The sequence below is a fragment of the Musca autumnalis genome, unplaced genomic scaffold, assembly GCF_047663935.1.
Source record: "Musca autumnalis isolate F117 unplaced genomic scaffold, ASM4766393v1 scaffold_4, whole genome shotgun sequence".
Taxonomy (NCBI): Eukaryota; Metazoa; Arthropoda; class Insecta; order Diptera; family Muscidae; genus Musca; species Musca autumnalis.
Window position 1 is genome coordinate 73,135,491 of NW_027411977.1, and position 22,728 is coordinate 73,158,218.

The 22,728-nt window shown below is 37.2% G+C and overlaps 1 protein-coding gene across 14 annotated transcripts in view; it reads left to right on the plus strand.

Moving 5' to 3' along the window:
• Positions 1-22,728, plus strand: part of blot (solute carrier family member bloated tubules) — a 273,169-nt gene that overhangs the window by 246,368 nt on the left and 4,073 nt on the right. For all 14 annotated transcript variants that reach the window (XM_073986027.1, XM_073986031.1, XM_073986032.1 and 11 more), the window contains 3 exons: positions 13,656-13,887; positions 14,771-14,916; positions 14,976-15,112. In XM_073986027.1, coding sequence (XP_073842128.1) covers positions 13,656-13,887; positions 14,771-14,916; positions 14,976-15,112 — 515 coding nt within the window. The remainder of the gene's footprint in view (positions 1-13,655; positions 13,888-14,770; positions 14,917-14,975; positions 15,113-22,728) is intronic.

Below are 22,728 nucleotides of genomic sequence, written 5' to 3' on the forward strand. Positions count from 1 at the left end.
GCCTCCTTGCAATGGCTAATAAACAATTAGCACTTTGTTTTTAGGCTATTCTCTTATAAAACCATATTCGCTTATTATTACCAAGAAACTGACATTAAGAGTTCATTTGTAAGCATTTTTTGTTTTGAACTGGGTGTAAATGAGTACATACATACGTATGTATGTATGTTTCCACACATCCATAATTGTGTGCATTCGGCGGTATTACGTATAATGTATCTATCAGCAGTCTGTTTTATGCAAATATGCAACGAGGGGTATTTTAAAGCCAAATATGTACATATGTACGTATGTATGTGCAGTGTTATACTCCACGCTGTTGATTACTTCAATCATAATTTTCAAGTTTAACGAACTATATTTAGTTGTTTGTTGTTTTTAATTGTATTTTCTATCCGTTGTGTGTACACTACATGAAGCAATATTGATACATGCAGAGTGATTTAATTCATCTTAAATTTTACCGAAAAGTTGCCTTGTTTACCATATACGCAATAAACAAAATGAGATTAGTGTTTAAAATTGATTTTCTCAGAAATTTGTAAGGTATTACAGTGTATATTGACACTTCGCCATTGTAAGATGGATCCATACAGTTTATGTGTGTCTATTGATTTGATCAACTAAAGATTGTCAGTACCGACAAAAATGAAACTTAATGTTTTACTACCCTGCAAGCAAAAACTATCGCGGAAGTGACTTAGGCGGGTCGCCAAGGGCGATGAAAACAGTCGCGGAAGTCACCCTGAAGTGATCTCCGTTGTGAAGAAATGAACCACGCCGGCGTGTCGTCCTGGAAGTCACTCCAGCGACACTTCTAGAAGATCATTTCCGAGATAGTTCTTGGAATCAAAAAAAAAAAATATATATATATTTTTTTTCTATTTATTTTTATTGTAATTTTTTTTAATTACCACTACACCACCGTCTCATATAATCATCAGTAGACAGCGGAATCCTAGGCAAATGCATATATTGTTAGGATGGCCGTAGAGAAAATCTGATTAGACGGAAACTCGTTTTATCACAAAATAAAACGAACTAGGCCCAGACATTTTTGCATATCGTGCATATTTTTACATATTTGCATAAAACGATCATATGCAAAACCATATGCAAAAATATATACAAGGATTTGTGGTCTAAAAATCTCACCGAAATAGCTGAAATGTGGTATTAAGTCTTCGTTAGGGGTATGAAACTTTACACCTGAAATTTGTCCGTATGGGTCCACGTCTTCATATAGCCCCCATAGAACGGTACCTCCCGATATTTTGAAGGCTGTGGTCTCAACATTACACTTAAATGGCTGACATTTGCTATAAAGTCTTCGTTGGGAGTATAAAACTTTCCACCTAAAATTTGTCAGTATATATCCACGTCTTCATATAGCCCCCATAGAACAGTACCTCCCGATTTTCGGTATTTTGCAAGTTGTAGCCTCAATATCCCTCCGAAATGGTTGAGATTTTGTATAAAGTCTTCCTTGGAGGTATAAAACTTTCCATCTGAAATTTGTCGGTATAGGTCCACTTCTTCATATAGGCCCCTAGCACGGAACCTCCGAATTTCTAGTATTTTGAAGGTTGTGGCCTCAACATCACACTTAAATGGCTGACATTTAGTATAAAGTCGTCGTTGGGAGTATAAAACTTTCCACCTGAAATTTCTCGGTATAAGTCCACGTCTTCATATAGCCCCCATAGTACGGTACCTCCCGATTTCCGGTATTTTGAAGTTTGGGGCCTCAATATCCCGCCAAAATGGCTGAAATTTGGTATTAACCCCCTGTTTTGTAAAAGTCTTTATTCTTCTCACACGAATTTTGTTGATCGATTTACTCGCCTCAGCGCAAATGTAGAGCTCTGATTTTTAAAAGAGGAATTCTCAACAATATATTGAACGCGTCTACCAAAAATTAGTTCCGTATGTCATAGACGAACGAACAAAAAATAGGTACAAAAACAGGGGGTAAGTCTTCCTTCGGGGTAAACAACATTCCACCTAAAATTTATCGGTTTAGGTTCAGGCCTTCATAGAACGATACCTCCCTATTTTCGGTATTATGAAGGTTGAGGCTGTGGTTATACATTTCTCTATTTTATTGACTTGTCTGAAAATAATTTTAAACAAAAAAATTGTACATACAAACATTTTTGTACCTATTATTGAAATATTTGTTGCATAAGAAAATATGTAAAATGCATAAATTTTGCATATGCAAAAATTTATGCATTTTGCATAATTTTGCATTAAATTCCGCTGTCTAATCATCAGATAGCAAAATGTTCTATATTTGTTCAATTGTGTTGAATCATTAAATACATGTAAACAATCGCCTTGGAAGTCACTCAGATGTCTCTCCGAAGTGTCGGCATACGCGATAAAACGTAATCACAACAAGTCCATATTTACATTAGGCAATTTTCCTTGCGGCAATTGTCAGTTTGTCGTTGAGAGAGGGTATTGAGAGGCAAAGGATTACCATAAAGAAACAGCAACAAAACCAAACACAATAATTATGCCGTATATAAAATATGTTGATTTTGTATCACGAGTTTGCTTTAAAATCTGTACGTACCGTAATGTGGGGCTATGCCAAATCATTGACATATACCAAACATTTTTAGTAACCAAACTTATTCATAAAGGACTCGAAATATTAAATTACGTTTAGCTAAGTTTGGATGAAATTTAAAAAAAAAAATTAGAGTTATCTTGCACAATTGCCATTGCCGACAGGGCTATAATCTCAGAAAGTATTGGAAAGGAATCAAAACTATACCAGAGGAGCTCTTAAACTTTATTTTTGTGTGGGAGGTACCCGAAGGAGTCGACCGATATAGTCCATATTCAAACCTGATACGTGACTGGATGAAATATTACCACGGACTTGGGGCCTATCTCTATATCAAACAAGTAAAAAAGGATCAGTCGGCTTTGCCGACCGAGATATACCCTCAGCCTCCGAGAACTGAAACTTTCATCTATTGACAATATCGAATCTAATACCGGCTACGCAGATTTTGTGGCCCTTTTTGGAAGTATGAACTTGCCGACAAAAATGGACCGACATAGTCCATTTTGAAGTGGATCTTATTTTGAGACTCATTACTTTCTATAGAAATTGTGCCCACCAGTCATTTCATTTGGTCACCGTATACCTTAAAGGTTTTGGACCACTATGTCAGGAAGCATGGCCTTGTCCACGAATAACATAATATCGCTTAGATAGGTCTACAAGGAGTATCATAGGTATAATTTTCCAAAGGATCTTCGAACAGATCCTAAATTTCACTTAAATGAAAATGTGATCTTTTGTGGGGGAGGCACCCTAAGGGGAAGAGCGATATGGACAATTTCTTACTAACTAACTTTGTAAGTTAACGTGTGCACTATTTTTGTGGAAGGTTTCAAATTTTTGACCGAATCTTGTACCGTTGCTACAACAAAAATTCAAACCGATTTGTGAGCAGCCCTTAAACTGCACTTTTCCCAAATTTTGTGTGGGAGGTACCTGAGGTAGTGGACCAATATACTCCATATACTCCATATGTTTCACAGAAATATTACGATGTGTAAAGCATGGACCAAATCCGTCCCTGCCTTCAAGAGATAATGTGCACACCATTGTAGCGAAATGTTTTGAACTTTTGTGGGGGAGGTACCTGAAGGTGTGGGCCGATAGGACCCATCTTCTAACTTTAACTAAGTTTGGTCAAAATATAACAAGGGTCAAATTTTTTACCTAATCGGTTAATCCGTTCGAGATTTATCGTGCGCTCCAACCACTACACATGGTACCATAGGCAATTTTTTACTTTTCGTGGTATTTTTTCAGGAAGTATGGACTTGCCCCTGGTAAAATTTGTTTGGACAGTGAATACAAGTTGTAGCAACAAAAATCAAAGCGATTCGAGAGCAGGTCATAAACTGAACATTTCCGAAATTTTGTGTGGGAGGTACCCGAAGGAGTGGATCGATATAGTCTATATTCCCATCCGATACGTAGCTGGATAAAATAATACGATGTGCTAGGTCTGCACCAATCAGAAACTCCTTCCGAAATGGCTGAAATTTGATATTTGGTATTCATTTGGGGTATTAAACGTTCCATTTGAAATCTGTCTGTATAGGTCCACGCCTTTATATAGCTTCCATAGAACCTCCCGATTTTCGGTATTTTGAAGGTTGTGGCCACAGCAACCCACCGAAATGGCTTAAATTTGTCTTAAATGGCTTAAATAAGTCCTTGTTGGAGATAAAAGCATATCTGTCTGAAATTCGTCGGTATAGGTCCACGTCTTCACATCATATTTTGAAGGTTGTGGCTTCAATTCAAATTTCAAATTTCGTATTTAGTCGTTGGAGGTATAAAACTTTCCACATGATTGATTTGTCGGTATTGGTCCACGTCTTCATATAGCCCCCATATAACAGTACCTCCCGATTTTTTGGTATTTTGATGGTGTTAGCCTCAGTATCAAACACAAATAGACTGGTATTTAATCTTCGTATTTAATCTTTCCGTATGTAATTTGTCGGTACCCCCCAACAAAAGTTCAAAAATGTTCGGAAAAATTGTGTTCATGATAACTCTTGAAGGGAGTACCCGATGTGGTCCATACTGTGCACATCGTGAAATTTCTAACAAAAATATAAGAGGTTCTAATATAGACCCCATCGGACCAATGCTTCGGGTATCTTTGTTAGAGGTACTAAACGTTTCATATGAAATTTGTTGGTATAGGTCTACGCCTTCATATAGCCCCCATATAAGGGTACCTCCGGATTTTTGGTATTTTGAAGGTTATGACCGCACTATCGCACGGAAATGACTGAAATTTGGTATTTAGTCTTCGTTGAGGGTATACAACATTCCATCTGAATTTTTTCGGTATAGATCTACGTCTTCATATAGCCCCCACATAGTGGCACCTCCTGATTTTCGGTATTTTGAAGGTTTTAGTATTATTTTGAAGGTTTTCCAGATGGAATGTTTTATACCCTCAACGAAGAATAAATAACAAATGACAGACATTTCGGTGGGATAATGAAGCCAGAACCGACAAATTTCAGGTGTAATGTTTTATACTCCCAAATTTCAGCCATTCTCGTGTGATAATGAAACGAAATTTGGGAGTATAAAACATTACACCTGAAATTTGTCGGTTCTGGCTTCATTATCCCACCGAAATGTCTGCCATTTGTTATTTATTTTTCGTTGAGGGTATAAAACATTCCACCTGGAATTTGTCGGTATAGTTCCACACCGTCATATATCTCCCATAAAACGGTCCCTCCGGATTTTCGGTATTTTGAAAGTTTTAGTGTCGTTATCACCGAAATATATGAAACTTGGTATTTAGTCTTCCTTGGGGGTATAAAATATTCCCGATGAGAATTATCAGTATACGTCCACGTCTTCATATAACCCCCACAAAAGTGCACCTCTCGATTTTTGGTATTTTGAAGGTTGTGCCGTCAATATCTACCGAAATGGCTGAAATTTGGAATTTAGTATTCGTTGGGGGCATACAACTTTTCCCGTGAAATTTGTCGGTATAGGCCCACGTCTTCATATAACAACCAAAATTAAGTTATGATATTCTGCTCTTACAAAGATTAAGAGGAAGAGTTTATTTAGTACTTTGTTCAATTATTTACTTCAATACATTTCGTGGTGGAGGGTATAAAAAGTTCGATTCGCTCGGTTTAATGAATTTGGAAACCCCCAATGTTTGAATACCTGTCCATTTCGACATCTCTAGATTTCACATACCTAGCCGAGATTGCTACTGTCTAGGGAAAATTGACTTCACTCTCGGCCAAATACAGGTAGTCCTAGTAAACTCACTTATTTTGCTCCCAGTTTTATGTGGAAATATATTATAAGTTTTCACATATATGTATGTAGATCGACTCACAAATAGGCTGCAATAAAACCGACTTGGTGTAACTATTTTTAAATTGTTTGATATCTTATTTTGTATATTTGCTCTTTTAGAAAATTTTTGTGCTTTACTTTTTTTAGTTCAATTGTTATTTTATCGTTGTAGCTGTTTCTCGATTTTTTTCTTCGTTTTATGGCTAAAATAACAATTGGTATTGCATTTCACTACAATAATATGACATGAATTTGACATAAGATGTGCAAAACTTTGCCGACTTGTTGATGTTTCATTTTATTATTTTTTTATGTAGTTCTTTTGTAAAGTATTAAATATTAAATTTCATTGATTTTATTTTTGGTAGCAGCAACAACTTTAACTGTTAATGGAATTTTTGTTAAAGTGCTAATTTGACCAGGCTTCTAATAAAAAAACCGCAGATAAAGACTTTCACTTTGAAAAGCATCACTTCATTGTTAGCAGCATTGAAAGTTGGCAATGTAACCCAACAAATCAAGCGTAAAATTGCGTTCTATAAGTTGTTTCTCTTTTGAATTTACAAACTATTTTTGCATGCTTAACAAGATTTGAGGAAATAATGCTTGTTGCTTACTTCCTGTTTATTTGGCTATAAATGCATAGATCTTTCAGATATTAGTATTTCACTTATTGACCGGTTATCATTAGCTAATCAATCATCGGTGCTAAAAAGAATTTAATTTTCACTATTGACTACGCTTAACATTCAATTTCCCTTTTAGGTTTTTTGGTTTAGGTACTTACATTAAATAGTAAAATACATTAAATAGCAAAAATTCCCATATCATTAGCGAAACGAAAGCCTACAATATTTGCTGGGTCAATTAAGAAGCTTGTAGTTACCTAAGCATCTGTTAATGTGCCCCCCGTTTATATGACAGTAGACAAGGTAGAAAGTTAAGTGTGTTGCGCTATCTTTCTTTCTTTACCTTAAAACATACTTTAATAGCCCTCTACTTATGAGCGAGTAAAAGTGTTTAAAAAAAGAGAGAGGAAACAAAATTATTATTTTCGGGGCCTTAAAAATATCTGAAATATTTTACAAGTAAATTGCAAATACGAAGTTGTTAAATAAAACTTTTCAAGTACATACCTATTTAAGAAGTTTTCAAAAAAGTGACTAAAACGATTGTGGTACATAAACACATATGGATTTACCACAATTTTATAACTTGAGCCTAAGCAACTTAATTTTTTAATTGTTTCCACATTTTAGAAGCGCACAAAAATGTTGTCAATTCTTGACAAAGTTTATGTTATTTTATGTTAACTGGGTTAATTGCTGCAAGTCTTATGAACTGGCTTTGCATGGGTGCCTTCCGAAACATGTTGTTTATTATTAACTGTAGATTCTTGACACAATAATTAAAATATGAACATATGAAGCTTACAAGCAAACATTTATTCTATAACGAGTTACAAGTTTAGTGTTGCAGTAAACATTACAATGACATTATGTATAAGTGTATGTGTACTTGTCAGTTCTTATGGAATGAAATTTGTCAAAACATCCACTAGCATTTGGTAAGAATTGTTACTAAACATCGATAGAGCTATTGTTGTGGTATATAATAACTATACCTGAATACTATATACTGAAAACTGAGAGAAAGGAGAAATAATATCATCATATGATGTGTCCTTACCCAATTTATGTTTCGCTAACTGTTTGACTAGAAAAACCGCTGAAATTATTAAATGTCAATGTTCCCACTTAAATAAAATCATATTTAAATGTTCCCTTATCGGAAATGAGTTCAAACACCTTAGGTGTCATGAACTAAATTTAAACATTTTTATACCCTCCACCATATGGAGGGTATAATTAAATTTGTCATTCCGTTTGTAACACATCGAAATATTCGTCGGAGACCCTATAAAGTATATATATTATTGATCAGCATAAAATTCTATGTCGATTTGACCATGTCCGTCTGTCCGCCCGTCTGTCTGTCTGTTGAAATCAAGATATAGCTCGCAATTTTAAAGATAGAGAGTCAAAATTTGGTACAGAAGTTTTTATTACTTGCAGGATGGTTGGTATTGAAAATGGGATATATCGGTCCACGTTTTGATATAGCCCCCATAGAACGGTACCTCCCGATTTTCGGTATTTTTAAGGTTTTAGCTTCATTATCCTACCAAAATGGCTAAAATTTGGTACGTAGTCTTCCTTAGGGGTATAAAACTTTCCCCCAGAATTTTGTCGGTATCGGTCCACACCTTCATATAGCCCCCATAGAACGGTACCTCCCGATTTTCGGTATTTTTAAGGTTTTAGCTTCATTATCCTACCAAAATGGCTGAAATTTGGTACGTAGTCTTCTTTAGGGGTATAAAACTTTCCCCCAGAATTTTTTCGGTATCGGTCCACACCTTCACATAGCCCCCATAGAACGGTACCTCCCGATTTTCGGTATTTTTAAGGTTTTAGCTTCATTATCCTACCAAAATGGCTGAAATTTGGTACGTAGTCTTCTTTAGGGGTATGAAACTTTCCCCCATAATTTTGTCGGTATCGGTCCACACCTTCATATAGCCCCCATAGAACGGTACCTCCCGATTTTCGGTATTTTGAAGGTTTTAGCTTCATTATCCTCCCAAAGTGGATGAAATTTGGTACCTAGTCTTCCTTAGGGGTATAAAACTTTCCCCTAGAATTTTGTCGGTATCGGTCCACACCTTCATATAGCCCCCATAGAACGGTACCTCCCGATTTTCGGTATTTTGAAGGTCTTAGATTCATTATCACACTGAAATGGCTGAAATTTGGTACTTAGTCTACGTTGGTGGTATAAAACTTTCCCCCAAAACTTTGTCGGTATCGGTCCATGCCCTCATATAGCCCCCATAGAACGGTACCTCCCTATTATCGGTATTTTGAACGTTGTGGCCTCAATATTCCACCGAAATGGCTGAAATTTGGTATTTAGACTTCGTTGGGTGTACTCAAACTTCCCCTTTAAATTTGTCGGTATAGGTCCAGGCCTTCATATAGCCCCCATGGAAAGGTACCTCCCGATTTTTCGTATTTTGAAGGTTGTGTCTTCAATATTCCACCAAAATGGCTGAAATTTGGTATTTAATCTTCAATGTGATATTAAACTGTTCGCCAGAAATATGTATGTACAGGTCCACGCTTTCATATTGCCCTATTTCTGACTAAAATTCATCGGTATAGGTCCACGTTTCGATATAGCCCCCATACAACGGTACCTCCCGATTTTCGTAATACTGAAGATTGTGACGTCAATATCCAACCGAAATGGCTGAAATTCGTTATTTCGTCTTGCAAGAGTTATAAAATATTCCAGAAGAGTATTATCAGTATAGGTCCACGTCTTCCTATATCCCCATAGAAGCGTACTTCTTGATTTTGGGTATTTTTTAAGTTTTAGCCACATTCTCTTACCGAAATATAGGAAATTTGGTATTTAGTCTTCTTTGAGAGTAAAAACTTTCCGTCAGAAATTTGTCGGTATAGATCGACGTTTTGAAATAGCTCCCATAGAATGGTGCCTTACATTGTTATACCGAAATTGCTGAAATTTAGTATTAAGTCTTCTTCATACACGAAAGGAAACTAATTATTCCATTTTACTTCCGTACAACTTGTGGTGGAGGGTATAACAAGTTCGGCCCGGACGAACTTAACGCCTTTCTTACTTATTTATATAGAAACTGTGTCAGTTTTATTCACAAAAGTATTTTCCTCCGCAAAAGCAAAAAAAAAAATCGAAAATAATCAATTTCTTTGGTAGACGATCTTCTGACAGAAATGATTTGAAGATTACCCAGCAAAAATTCGGATCCCTTAGTCATTATATAGCTCATTACAAATTAATGTAAACAAAAATAAATGTTATGAGTACGGTGGCACAGAGCATTTGTGTCCGAATACAAATCCTAGATTTGTGTGTTCAACCCTCACCGTAGGCACGCGAGCTTTTAGTTGACAAAATAAAAAAAAACAGAAGGCTGTCCACATGTTATCGTTTAAAAAACACTTAATGTTCGTACGCGTAACCGAGTGTGTAAGTTGTTCGGCATGATCAAATCCAGCAATAATAATGCCTCTATCTCACGGTATATCACGTGACGATATTTAATTATCAGTTCAGGAATGCCATCCTTTACGACCTTCGTTATAGAGCGAGTGTTGGTCACGATTGAATTAAGTAAACCAGTTTTTCGCAGCGCTATATGGAGGATGGAGTTTTTGGTAATTTTTCAAGTCACTGTAGTGTTGCCTATGCCAGAAACTTATTTATTATTCCGAACCTGTTACCTAGAGAACTGTGAGGAATAAAATTATTGCGATATACGACCCGACATTAAAATTTCAAAACTATCTGACTGTATCTAATTTTGGAAGTCTTTCTTTCAATAGTTTCCGCGCCCAACTGGCAAATGAATTGGTCGCCGTAGGATTTTTATAGTTTTTGCATTATTATGTCAAGAAAAATATTATGTCCTTATAAAACGGACCACCTTCGATGAAAATTTTATAAATATACCCTAAATTAATCCTCTATCATTTTTGTGGAGTTGTCCATCTTAGAACACGACCAATTTTAGTTTTTTACGATGGATTTTTTAACAACTTCCATTATTGTTGTTGGCGTTTTTTATTGTTGGACTGCAGAATTTTACATCTTTGTGTTTATTTCAGCTTTAGTCCATATTTTGTTGTATTCAAGTATTTGAATAACAACAAAATGTTTTACAGTGGATATGAAATTGATTAGTTGCGGGCGGAGGGTAGGGAATACTATAGTTTCAGTTGTCACCAAACAACTTCATCAGTTCCCTTTTCCGCCGACTCTGTATCGATAAACAGGTCAATAAGCCCATCCAGCAAATTAAACAAAATGAGAAATTTGCGATATGGCCCTAAAGCTGATTATTTCTGGAAGAAATATTACGAAGGCAAAGACCAAATCGCTTACTCTCTTCGTGCTCACCACTTTAGCAAAAAATGTTGAACGTTTGTGGGGGAGGTATACGAATGATTGGGACTATATTGCCCATCTTCGAACATGATCTAAGTTGGGACAAAATATTACGAGGGCCACAGTTGTTGGCCATTGAGTCAAATTTCTCTTATTTATATGGCTTTCCGGCGGGGGCATCTTTATCTATCCTGTTGACATGGCCTAGCCCACACAATCGGTGTAGCTCGATACCTTTTACTATTTCGATGTGGGTTGCCTGTACAGTTCGTGAAGAAGAACTTACCAAGTTATTCCTCATCCACTTTTGCAAATACTCACACTTTTGGTAGTATCAGCGTCTGCCAGAGAGTGATTTTTGTTTGACGAGAGGTGGTTTTGCTTTTAAACTATTCAGTTAATATTTATCAATTTTTTCTTCTCTTTATTTCAAACTTGGTGTTGTTATTTTATTTATGGCGGTTCCGAGGTAAATAAAATCATTAACTACTTCATATAGTTTAATTTGGACCGAGTATACTGGAGGTTAATACCATACATTTGTTCTTATTACCGTTTACTGTCATCAGACCCACTAGGCAAACTCTTTTTCAATTTTTCCAAAGGTGGAAGTTACGGCTCCAGCCAAATTATTCTAATCAACTTCTGCATAGTTTTTATCAGCATGTCGCCACCGGTCTTGAACTGTTCGGTAGGCAGCTCTGATGGGCCTTCATTCATCCTGCCATATTATTCTTCAGTCGATTAATTGCTGTCATGACTTACCTTTAGCTAGGTGGTAAGCACTGAATGCAGTCGTTTGAGATTGGTTCTGGGGTATGTTCATGGCCGGCCATATTCAATAACAAAAGTTTTATAAAATGCTCCTTCCAGATCCTCAGTACGCTGATACAGATAGCAGGGTTCCCTTGATTATCTTTTCAGGAAAATGTACCTTAAGTCTGGTGTTTTACATTCTGGTATAATGTTTCATTCTGACTCCTGATCATCTCGAGGTTCTCATTCTAACGTTTTACCTGCTTGTTATTTTTTTCTTTAAGAAATGCGAGGGGTTCGATATTTTATCTTGACGCTTCGTGTTGCTTGTGACTGCAGGGTTGCTCTGTATGCCGCCATCTTCTTTTCTCTCTACGATAAGGAGCGTACCATGGACTTTTAGGTGGACGTTTTTGGTATACGAGTATAGATTTAGCGGCAATTTGAAGAAAGTGGGCTATTCTTTGCCACTCCGCTTCCACACTATCGGCACAACGAGTGTCGTTTTCCAGCATGTGGATAAATTGAGTAGGCCTGTACAATTTGTTTTTTTGCAGTTTCTTGACATCCATATTCCGTTCCGTTCGATTGGACGTCTAACACACAGGAAGAGAGTTTTCCGTCTATCACAACATGATCGATCTGGTTTCTTGGTTTTCCCATCTGGGAACATCCACTTGGCCTTGTATATGTCGAGGTGTTACTACCTTGGGTTTTGCCGATGCTAAGTCATTCAGCCTCATATCGTTGTAGGATGAACTTGAGACCAAAGATATTTCCCTCGCATTTTTATACCCTCGGCATTTATGCTAACGAGGGTATATACACTTTGGACGAAATCCGTTTCAGGCAATTTGGAGTCGAGTTAGCAATGTCCGTCTGTCTGGCTGGAGCGCACGATAACTCTCGAACGGATCAACCGATTCGGTCCAAAATTTGCCTTTGGTAATATTTTTCCCACACTTAGTTTATGTTCGAAGATGGGTTATATCGGCCCACTCCTTCAGGTACCTCCCCCCACAAAAGTTCGAAAAATTTGTGCGCACGGTAAGCTTTGTAGGAAGTAACCGATTTGGTCAATCTGCACATCGTGAAATCTCTACCAGACATAGATGAGGTTCCTCCCACACGAAATTTCGGAAAAGTTCAGTTTAGGAACTGTAGTGGAATTCTGTAACTCATTTTTCGAGTTTCCGACAAATATCGGTAAAATTAAAATGCTTATAATATCGGCAATTAACAACATTTTTCGGTAAGTTAACAACCAAAATAAAGCTGTGGATAAATCCTACCGACAGCAACAATGCTTTTATTGATACTTTTCATTAATAATTTCGCGTTTTAATGTTACCGATTTTTGTCGGTAACTCAAAAAATGAGTTATAGAATTCCAACAACATGTATTCGCTGCCGCCATTACGACGGTACAACTTTTTTCATAGTCAAGTGCACCCTACCAGAGAAAATAGCCCGAAAGCGATAAAAATCCCTATTTTCCAATCTTTGTTTAAGTTCGAAGATTGGACTATGTCGGCCCATTCCTTCAAGTGCATCCTCCGCAATACTTTTGGGCTTCAAACCAAATATTTTTTTATTAGTTCTGTTCCTTTACGTTCAAGAAGCTTCAAGTGTTACCACTTTTTACTCGAAAAGCGTTCCTTTACTTCAGACACCATACAATTCCTATAGAGCGTTTTACAACTTTTACTATTTTTGCCGGTTTTACAATTTTCAGAAGTAAAGGAACATACGATCAATAGATAATAGTTTCAATTCGCACAGGCTGAGGGTACATCTCTGTGGGCAAAGCCGACTGAAACTTTTTACTTTTTTTTTGAAAATTTTTGATGTTCGTACCTTGGTGACCTGCAGTGCGTTATTGTCTGATTTTAATATTTGTATATTACAATTAAAAATTTTAGATTTTATTTCAATTCCAAGCATCCTAGTTGTACACCTAATTTGCAGTTTCATTTCTAATTTTATTTTGTTTTCCTTTTCTTGCATTTCTTTACAGACCAAATGTTCAGTATTTCGTGGTTTAGTACTGTGCCTTTGCTTAAACGTCACCTATGCCAATGTTGTGCGTTTCCCAAGGGAATTGGATAAATATGGTCTGGCATATATGATACCGTATATTTTACTACTATTTCTAGTCGGTTTACCCATTGTTTTGTTGGAGATATCAGTGGGTCAATTTTTGGGACAGGGAGCAGCACATACATGGCGAGCATCTCCGATATTTAAAGGTGAGTATTTTTGTGCTTCAATTTACAATGAAATTGTGGCGATTATGAAAAGACATAATTACGATCACCTTGTAAATTAAATACAACACGTTTTGTTAATGCCTGAAAGTATGCTAAAGTTTTATGCCGTATATAGTTAAAAAATTGCTTAGAACTAATACGAAATAATTACAAGAGATGGCGCTTTAAGGTAAAATGTGTATATCGTAAGACTATGATGAATAAATTGGCCGTTTAAATTACGAAATTGGACAGAAGAAGTAAAACGCATTTTACATTTAGCTTGTTTTATAAAACATGCTTCATTTAAGTTATTAATTACATACAATATCTGTAAAATAAATGTATGAATAAATGACATATTTTATATGCAAGAGTAAAATGCGTTAAACCACATTTTTTAAAATATGTAATTTTAATGTTTGATTGTTTTCATTAGACTAACGGGTATAGTTTGTTTTGTTATATTGTGGCAACTTTAACGTATTTGTGTTATTTTCGAAACATGTTTTGCATTTATAAAATCAAGTAGATTTCAACTAACAAATCTATAGCATATGCGCAAAAACGTCTTTAAACCAGGGGATTTCATTTGAGTGTTAATCAAAGTTGAAATCCAGCGAATTTCGTAAGTGTAAATATACGTTTTGAAAACATGTGTAATTTTCGCACAGAAGAGTAATTCAGACCTTATTGCAATTTTTAAATCAAAATTTTTCGTTTTTTTTTAATTAAAACTTGTTAATTGCACTATAGTACTTTTTAAAACCTATTTTTTATTTTTTGCGTTTCAGTAATGAGGAATAAAAATTTATTTAAGGCCAGGGTTACCTTTGTTCGTAATTTTATTAATACATATTTCTAAATTTCACCATCTTTTAAGGCGCCTGTATAATTAGTCGATTCGCCTCATGGATATCAACTGTCTGGGTGTCATTACAAGCTGTGATGGCCATCGGATACATTGGGATGTTCTCGTTCAATACTATGCCATTTCGTGAATGTGTTGGCAATATACGACTCCTTTCGGTATGTTATAATGAAATATAAGTGTTTTTATAAATAAATTTATTTCATTTTTATTGCAGGATCGTTATATGCTCACCAACAACAGTGCCCAAGAATGTATGCAGAAGACATTTTTAATTCCATTCTGGGAAAATCCATTTTATTTTGGCTTACTTTCGATCGCTTTAGTTGCCGTTTGGATGATTGTTATGTTTTGGTAAGAAAAGTTCATTTTATTTATCCTGAAAAAATAAAAAGATAAGGAAGTAGTGTGGAATCAGGATAAAAAATGGAAGAATAAAAGAAAAAAATTAATGATAACTAGAGACAGAAAAGAAGAAGAAGTTTATCATACTTGTTTGGAGTATTTTATGAATACTTTCTATTGAGCATAGCTGGGAACAAGGTGGAATCTCCTGAGCACCGAACAGCCTGTAACTTTTGTCCATAAGTCTGGGGCACCGACAGTAAAGAAGCTAAATCGTCTTCACTTCCTTCACGCCTTCAGAGAGCCTACTATACTCATTATTCCTATTCTCTCACTTAAAATTTTGAGTTGCTAAGCAAGATTAGGGATAAAGTTCTACGTCCTAACATTGCTGGTCATATAGACATGCCCCTATACTTTGCATCTGGGTTCGTAATGTCACCCTTTTTTAGGTTTTTTTTTTTCACAACAGAACTGATCAGCTTTGGTGGCTTAACATTGTCGTTCATATTTAGATAAAACAAGTAAAAAACATTAGTTTCGGCTGGTCCGAGTTTTCTATACCCTCCAACATAATGTATTCTGAAATAAAATAGAATAATTAGTTTCCTGATAGGTCCAAAAAAATGAAAATCGGCGGTTACCGTTAAATGGGGACAATTCCAAAACATGGACCTACATATATTGACGATTTTTCGTGGAGAAGTTTCTGGACCACTGAGAACCTCAAATGTCAAATTAATAAAATAGAATAATTAGTTTCCTGTTAGGTCCAAAAAAATAATGAAAATCGGCGGTTACCGTTAAATGGGGACTATTCCAAAACATGGACCTATATTGACGATTTTTGGTGAAGAAGAACCTCAAATGTAAAATTACAGCTAGTTATGTTAAAATTTGTAGCTAAAATCCCTCAAATACATTATATCGGGAGGTATCTTTATATAGGAGCTATACCAAAACGGAACTATATCTTGATAATTATTAGTGAAGCAGTTTTTTGGTCTTCAAATGTCAAATTGCAGCTAATTCGGTCAGAAAATGTAGTTAAAAGTCTCAAAATGCTTTAAATCGGGAGGTACCGTTATATGGGGGCTATACCAAAAATGTGGACCTATCTTGGCAGTTTTTAGTGGAGAAGTTTTTTGATCATTCTGAACCTGAAATGTCAAATTTAAAGAAAAATGTAGCCAAAATCTTCAAAATACCTTAAATCGGGAGGTATCTTGACAATTTTTAGTGGAGAAATTTAGCTAGTTTGCTCAAAAAATGTAGCTAAAATCCTCAAAATACCTTAAATCGGGTGGTATCCTTATATGGGGGCTATACCAAAACGTGGCCCATCTTCGAGAATGAACTGCCTATGAAAAAACTCTCGGATGCAAAATGCGTTCTATCCCAATTTTTGCGGACGCTAGAGTGATTACAACAGATGGACGCACAGACGGACACATCTAGATCGTCTTGTAATATTATCCTGATCAAGATTATGTGTACTTTATATGGTCGCCAAACAAACTTTCACCTTAACATCACTAAGCACGGTGCTCATGAAGCAACTTTAAATCACTGTTGGGCAGAAATGCTCGGCCTCATACACAAAAGTGTAAAAAATACATGAGTCTCTCGCAATTTGCCCACCATTGCTTTAAATTGAAGGTGCTTACACCTGGGAAGTTTTTGCGAATTCTAAAACTACAATGTTCATAGATGAGAAAAATCAAAAAACAAAAAAAAAAAATCGTAGGAGAGCTTTTTAAATAAATCGCGAGTCAAGTCGGCATTTTTAAGGGTTTTTAGGGTTTTACGATTTTGCTTGGAAACCTCAAGTCCTATCGAAATAGGACAAAAGAAAATGTTTTAGCAATGAATTCTCTACAAGATTGACCTTTATGATAATTTCGTAGGTTTTACCGTTTTTGAGATATAGAAGTTCCAATTGCGACAATGCATTGACTGTATCGCCTCCTTATAAAACAGTGTGATGGCTGCAATTTCCCAACTTAAGCTTATATATCTCTAAAATGGTACAACCTAGGACAAAGATACGAAAGCCAATCTTGTAGAGAATTTTCACAGCTTCATCATTTCCCTTTGTCTCATTCCGATAGGACTTGCGGTTTTCAAGCAAAATGCTGAACCTGAGAAAAAAATCGGAATGATTGATCTGAACTTCTATATCTCAAAAACGGTAAAACCTACCAAAATATTATGCAGAATTTTCACTGCTACAACATTTTCTTTAGTTCCATTTCGATAGGACTTGCGGTTTCCAAGCAAAATCGTGAAAACCTAAAAAACTTAAAAATGTGATCTGTGACCGCGATTTATTTAAAAATCCCTCCATGGATTTTTCTTGTTTTTGGATTTTTCTCACCTATGAACATTGCTGTTTCAAAATCCGCAAAAACTTCCCAGGTGTAAGCGGTTTTCACTAAAAGTTAGTTAAGGCGCACCATGTATGACAATGTTTTATAAGGTAGCGATACAGTCAATGCTTTGTCCCAATTTGAACTTCTATATCTCAATAACGGTAAAATCTACAAAGATATCATACAGTTCAATCTTGTAAAGAATTTTCATAGCTTCAACATTTTCTTTAGTCCCATTTTGATGGGACTTGCGGTTTCAATGCAAAATCGTGAACCCTAAAAAACCCCTAAAAATGTGAACTTGAATCGCGTTTTATTTAAAAAGCGCTCCGGCGATTTTTTTGTGGTTTTTTTATTTTTCTCATCTATGAACATTGTAGTTTTAAATTCGGAAAAAGTTTCCAGGTGTAAGCACCTCCTATTTAAAGTTACTTTAAGATCACCGTGTAAGAAAACGCTGTTGTCATCATTAAGTTTATATGAGGATCCTACGTTCAGTTCCTCAACTGGCATATCTGCTCGCATTTCCTCTATCAAAATGCAATCAGCTCTGCTTGAAAACGCTGCTGTCATCATTGAGTTTATATGAGGGTACAACGTTCGGCTCATCAACTTATCACCTCCCTTTTCCTTAACCATTTTAGACCATCGGTAATGATGGTTAGGCTTATAGCTCATCATTAGCTTTGCCTATAGGTATCTTGCACGAATATAGTGAAATCAAGACTCTCATACGTTCCTCGTACGTTGCTCCTCTTCTCACCTATCGTGATAGTCGATTACCACAAAAGTACTTGGCTGGTGGCACAAAATTGACAATATTTTTCTTCTTCCCATCGCGGTGCACGGTGAATGGCCGATTTTGGTAATGTTGGCGACATTTCCTGAGTAGAGTTTGCATTGTGTTACTTTATTAACAAGTTGGATGCTTATTCTATGTCAAGAAAGACAACTAAGGGTAGTTCGAAACTCTCATGTTATTCTCTATGAAACTTTTAACCTCTTGTTGAACTGTTTCAGTCGAGTTTCCTTTGACATAGTTGTGGTTTTTGTCAATTACTCAAAGGTTTCAAGAGCAGAGTTAACCCAAATGACTTAACTTCGCTTTGGAAAACCTTGTCTTGACTTCTCTTAGCATCTCTGAAGTAACTTTGTGAGATTGTACGCTTTTTTCTGGGGTTCATATAATTAAATTTATCGTGTCGTGGTCAAATAATGAACACTCCGCCGCACTCCACTTCAGAATAACCATATCAACCAATGTAGGCAGATGGTCGTCCGGGACACCTCTCCACCTCGTAATATTCATTTTTTGGGGGTAATATCATTTAATGGGGGTTATATCAATAACCTCCCCCTGATTCTATTTTGAAAGATGTTCTCATTACCCCTGTTGCATATTCAAAGATAATGTTTTAATATCAACTGGAATACGGACTCACCTCTTGCATTTGTGTAGCTGTTGAAATAGTAATCATGGGGCATGTGCTGCCCATTTCTTCTACGAGCCTCTCCACATCATGGCCTGCTGGGTCAGGCTTTTCAAGAGGCATATAGTTGAAACAGAATATGGTGGCTCTGTGAGAGCTGTACCCATCCTTTCCACCGTAAAATCTCCTCCACAACTATACAAGTCCTTACCTTTTCTCCGTTGGATGTGGCGAAGGTGTTATAGTTGCCATTGCTTATCCCAGCAAGGCTCCTGGATTAAGATGATGTAAACTTCTTGAGGGCTAGAGGAAGTTCAGCAGTAACAGTGATGCAAAATAATTTGTATAATACTAAGTGGTTGCTGCTTCTGTTTTTCCACAACTGTTGTGCTAGGTGGAATCTTATCTATATAATATAATAATAATAATGTTCCACAAACACTCCAGAAGGGTCAAGGAAGACTTCACGCATATCAATTAGTGCACCCTGATTCGAGCAAGCGCAATGATATTGGACAGAGTCCGAACAGCGTGTCTTACGACACTAATTGTAGGAAGTTTTACATGACAGAAATACTCAGAAAAGGTCGCCAACGTTACACTGAGGGGTATTTTGCTTGCCAACGTTGAAAATTTGATGCCGCTTGGTCTGGGAATCGAACGGCAGACCTTCAGAATTCAAGGCGGGTGTGCATACCATTGCGCCACGGTGGTACCCTTATATCAAAAATATTGCTAGCCCTCACGAGTCCTTATGTATTCTTGCCCCTGAATGTCCTGATGACAAGATCGCCATTCTGCGGACTGTGGCTAACCAATTTCCATGTACTGGTCTGCAGATTGCGATTCTGCCTACCGAGTATTGTCAATGTGCGTGCAGGGTCCACAGGGGAAGGTGGCACCAATGCTTACAAAACCCTTCTAGAGGGGATCACCTATACACTAATAACGCTAGTTGGCACCCACTCAGGGTTGCCCAAGACCGTCTATTGTTCAAATAAGAAATTACAAAGACACGTTTTGTTTTCGAAAGAGGTGACCTTAAACCCTATGTAGAGAGCTGCGCTACCAAATTGCGAGAGTTTGGGAGATTCCCCTTTGCCTGAGAACACAATATCACCCATATGATTTTCGATAACCAGCCATAGACTATCACTGATCTTCTGATCAGGATCAGATCTGTCGATGACTGCTACTCGAAGCTCTTCTGGTATCATTGGTCTACTTGTTTCAGCGTTGTTACGCGTGAGAAGAGAACCGGAATATACCTTGATGTGGGTCATGTTAGCTTGTGAGGCTGACTTGGCGGTGGTACCTATACTGCTCTCAGTCTTTTGGTAACATGTAAATGAGGTGAAAGGTTTGGGTTCCCGGCTTGTTCTGGGTCTCTTAGCCGCGGGGTGTCGTTCCTCCGTTGTCTTAACTCTGTTCGCCGTGGTCTTTGATGAAGAAGTTTTGGTTTTGGTATGTATAACAGGATGGAGACTGGTTCCGGGTTTGACTTATCAGCTTTCTTCATTCCTGGTGTGATCTCTTTTTAATTCGTGTCCTTTGACTTGGCATCCTTCAACTTTGAGAGTTGTCCCATCCGGGTTGCAGGACCTCCCTTTGAGGAAGGTACTGTTGTCGAAAGTGGTGAATCATTTATATGTCGATGGTTCAAGTCAACATCGCCACTGGTTTGACTTTTGGGGGCAATGAGAGCCGATTTTGACATGGATCTAGATTTGGCGCTTCGGTCATCAATATGAGAGATTATTAATTTCATGAGTTCTCTTGGGAAAGTGCGGGTATGATCTTTCGAGCTCGTTCACCATTTGAGATAAACCTTTACGAGTATTAGTTTGGGTGTTTCCCGCCGATGTACATTCTGAAGAAGTGACAGATGCACGGTACGCCTTCTGTTCTTTAACTTATAGCCTTGCAAAGTTCATTGAGGTGGTGGGAAATGTTAGTCGTAGTTCCATTCTTAACAGAATCATGGCTCTGGATCACAATTCTATCGGTTTCAGTCGTATGTCGGTTCTTTCGTGTGTTAGACGATCATGGCTTTAAGTAGCCGAAGACAGATTATCGACGACTACAGTCGAGTTCGTCATCCGATAAACTGTCCCAGACCCAACAGAAGCACTATCCTGGCTCAGTGCCGCGGTCCGCTCCAGTAGAGCTAGAAGTTGATGGCTTTGTTCAGCCAGACCTTCTTTGACCACTTCTAAACACCTTGTCCGTCCTCTTCCGAAACTACAATCAATCGTAGATTGGGGTTTCACCACTCGTGGTTTTGTCAGAATCATTTACCGTGGGCGTTGCATTGTTTTCATCATTGGGCTGTTTTTAACACGTTCGCGGACGCAAGCAAATTCAAAGAGGTGAAAATAATGACACACAATTATTTTCGAAATTAGTATTTTTGTTTTTATTAATTAATTATTGATTATTATTATTATTTTTTATTTATTATAGAATGTATCTGGTTGAAATAAATCATATTGTGTATATTAATCACCAAAACTTAAGATTGTATACAAGTAAATGAACAAAAATTGGCTGACAATATGAATGCTATAGCATTCACGTCATTTTGCATCGGAATGCTATAGCATTCACGTCCGCGAACGTGTTAATAGTGAGATTCATGCTTACTTACTTAGCTGGCCCATTACAGAACATTTGTTCCATAGGCCGAACTAAGAAAATATCTCCATTTCTCTCTATTTGTTGCTTCGCACTCTGGAATACCGCGCCTTTTCATCTCACCATCCACTTGTTTTGCGCCATCTATTCCTTTGCCTGCCAATTCTGCGTGCACCGCCAAGCGGTCCATATTTATACGCGTTTTTAGCGGGTTCATCATCGCTCATTCTTATGATATGGGCTAGCCAACGCAATCGCTGCATCTCGATACGTTTAACAATATTGATGTTGTTGTATAGCAGATACAGCTCGTGGTTCATGCGACGTCGATATTCACCGTCAACGCAGATTGGTCCGTAGATCTTTCGAAGAATTTTTCTCTCAAACACACCAAGCACTGCCATGTCTGCTTGCGCAAGTACCCAGGCTTCGGAGCCATACATCAGCACGGCTAGTATCAGTGTTTTGTAGAGCGTTATTTTTGTTTGACGAGATGTGGCTTTGTTTTTAAACTGCTTACTTAAACCAAAGTAGCATCTGTTGTCCAATACAATCTTTCTTTTTATTTCACAACTGATGTCGTTTGTTGTGTTTACGGAGGTGCCGAGGTAGACGAAGTCTTTTAGTACCTCAATATTATAGGAACCAACTTCCACAGTCTGTCCGTCGTACAGCATAAGCAAGTAACATGTGACTATTGGTGTAGATTGTGCCACTTCTTTTGACGTTTGCCTCTCGTATAGCCTTTTCCAGCAGGATGTTGAAGAGATCACACAAAAGGATGTCTCTTTGTCTGAAACCTCTTTTGGTACCAAACTCTTCGGAGAGGTTCTTTCCTATTTTAACTGAGGACCTCGTGTCAGTTAAAGTCATTTTACAAAGCCGGATGAGCTTTGCGGGGATACCAAATTCAGACATGGCTTGGAATACCTTTGAACGCAGCGGGCTGTCGAAGGATGCTTTATAATCGACAAAAAGGTGGTAGGTGTCGATCTGCATCTCTTGGGTCTTCTCCAGGATTTGCCGCAGGGTAAATATCTGGTCAATGGTGGACTTGCCAGGTCTAAAGCCGCATTGGTATGGTCCAATTATCTCGTTGGCCATAGGCTTTAGTCGTGCGCACAATATCCCTGCTGCTATTGGATACCAACAATTTTGAAAAATGTTCTTTCCATATCCTGAGTACACT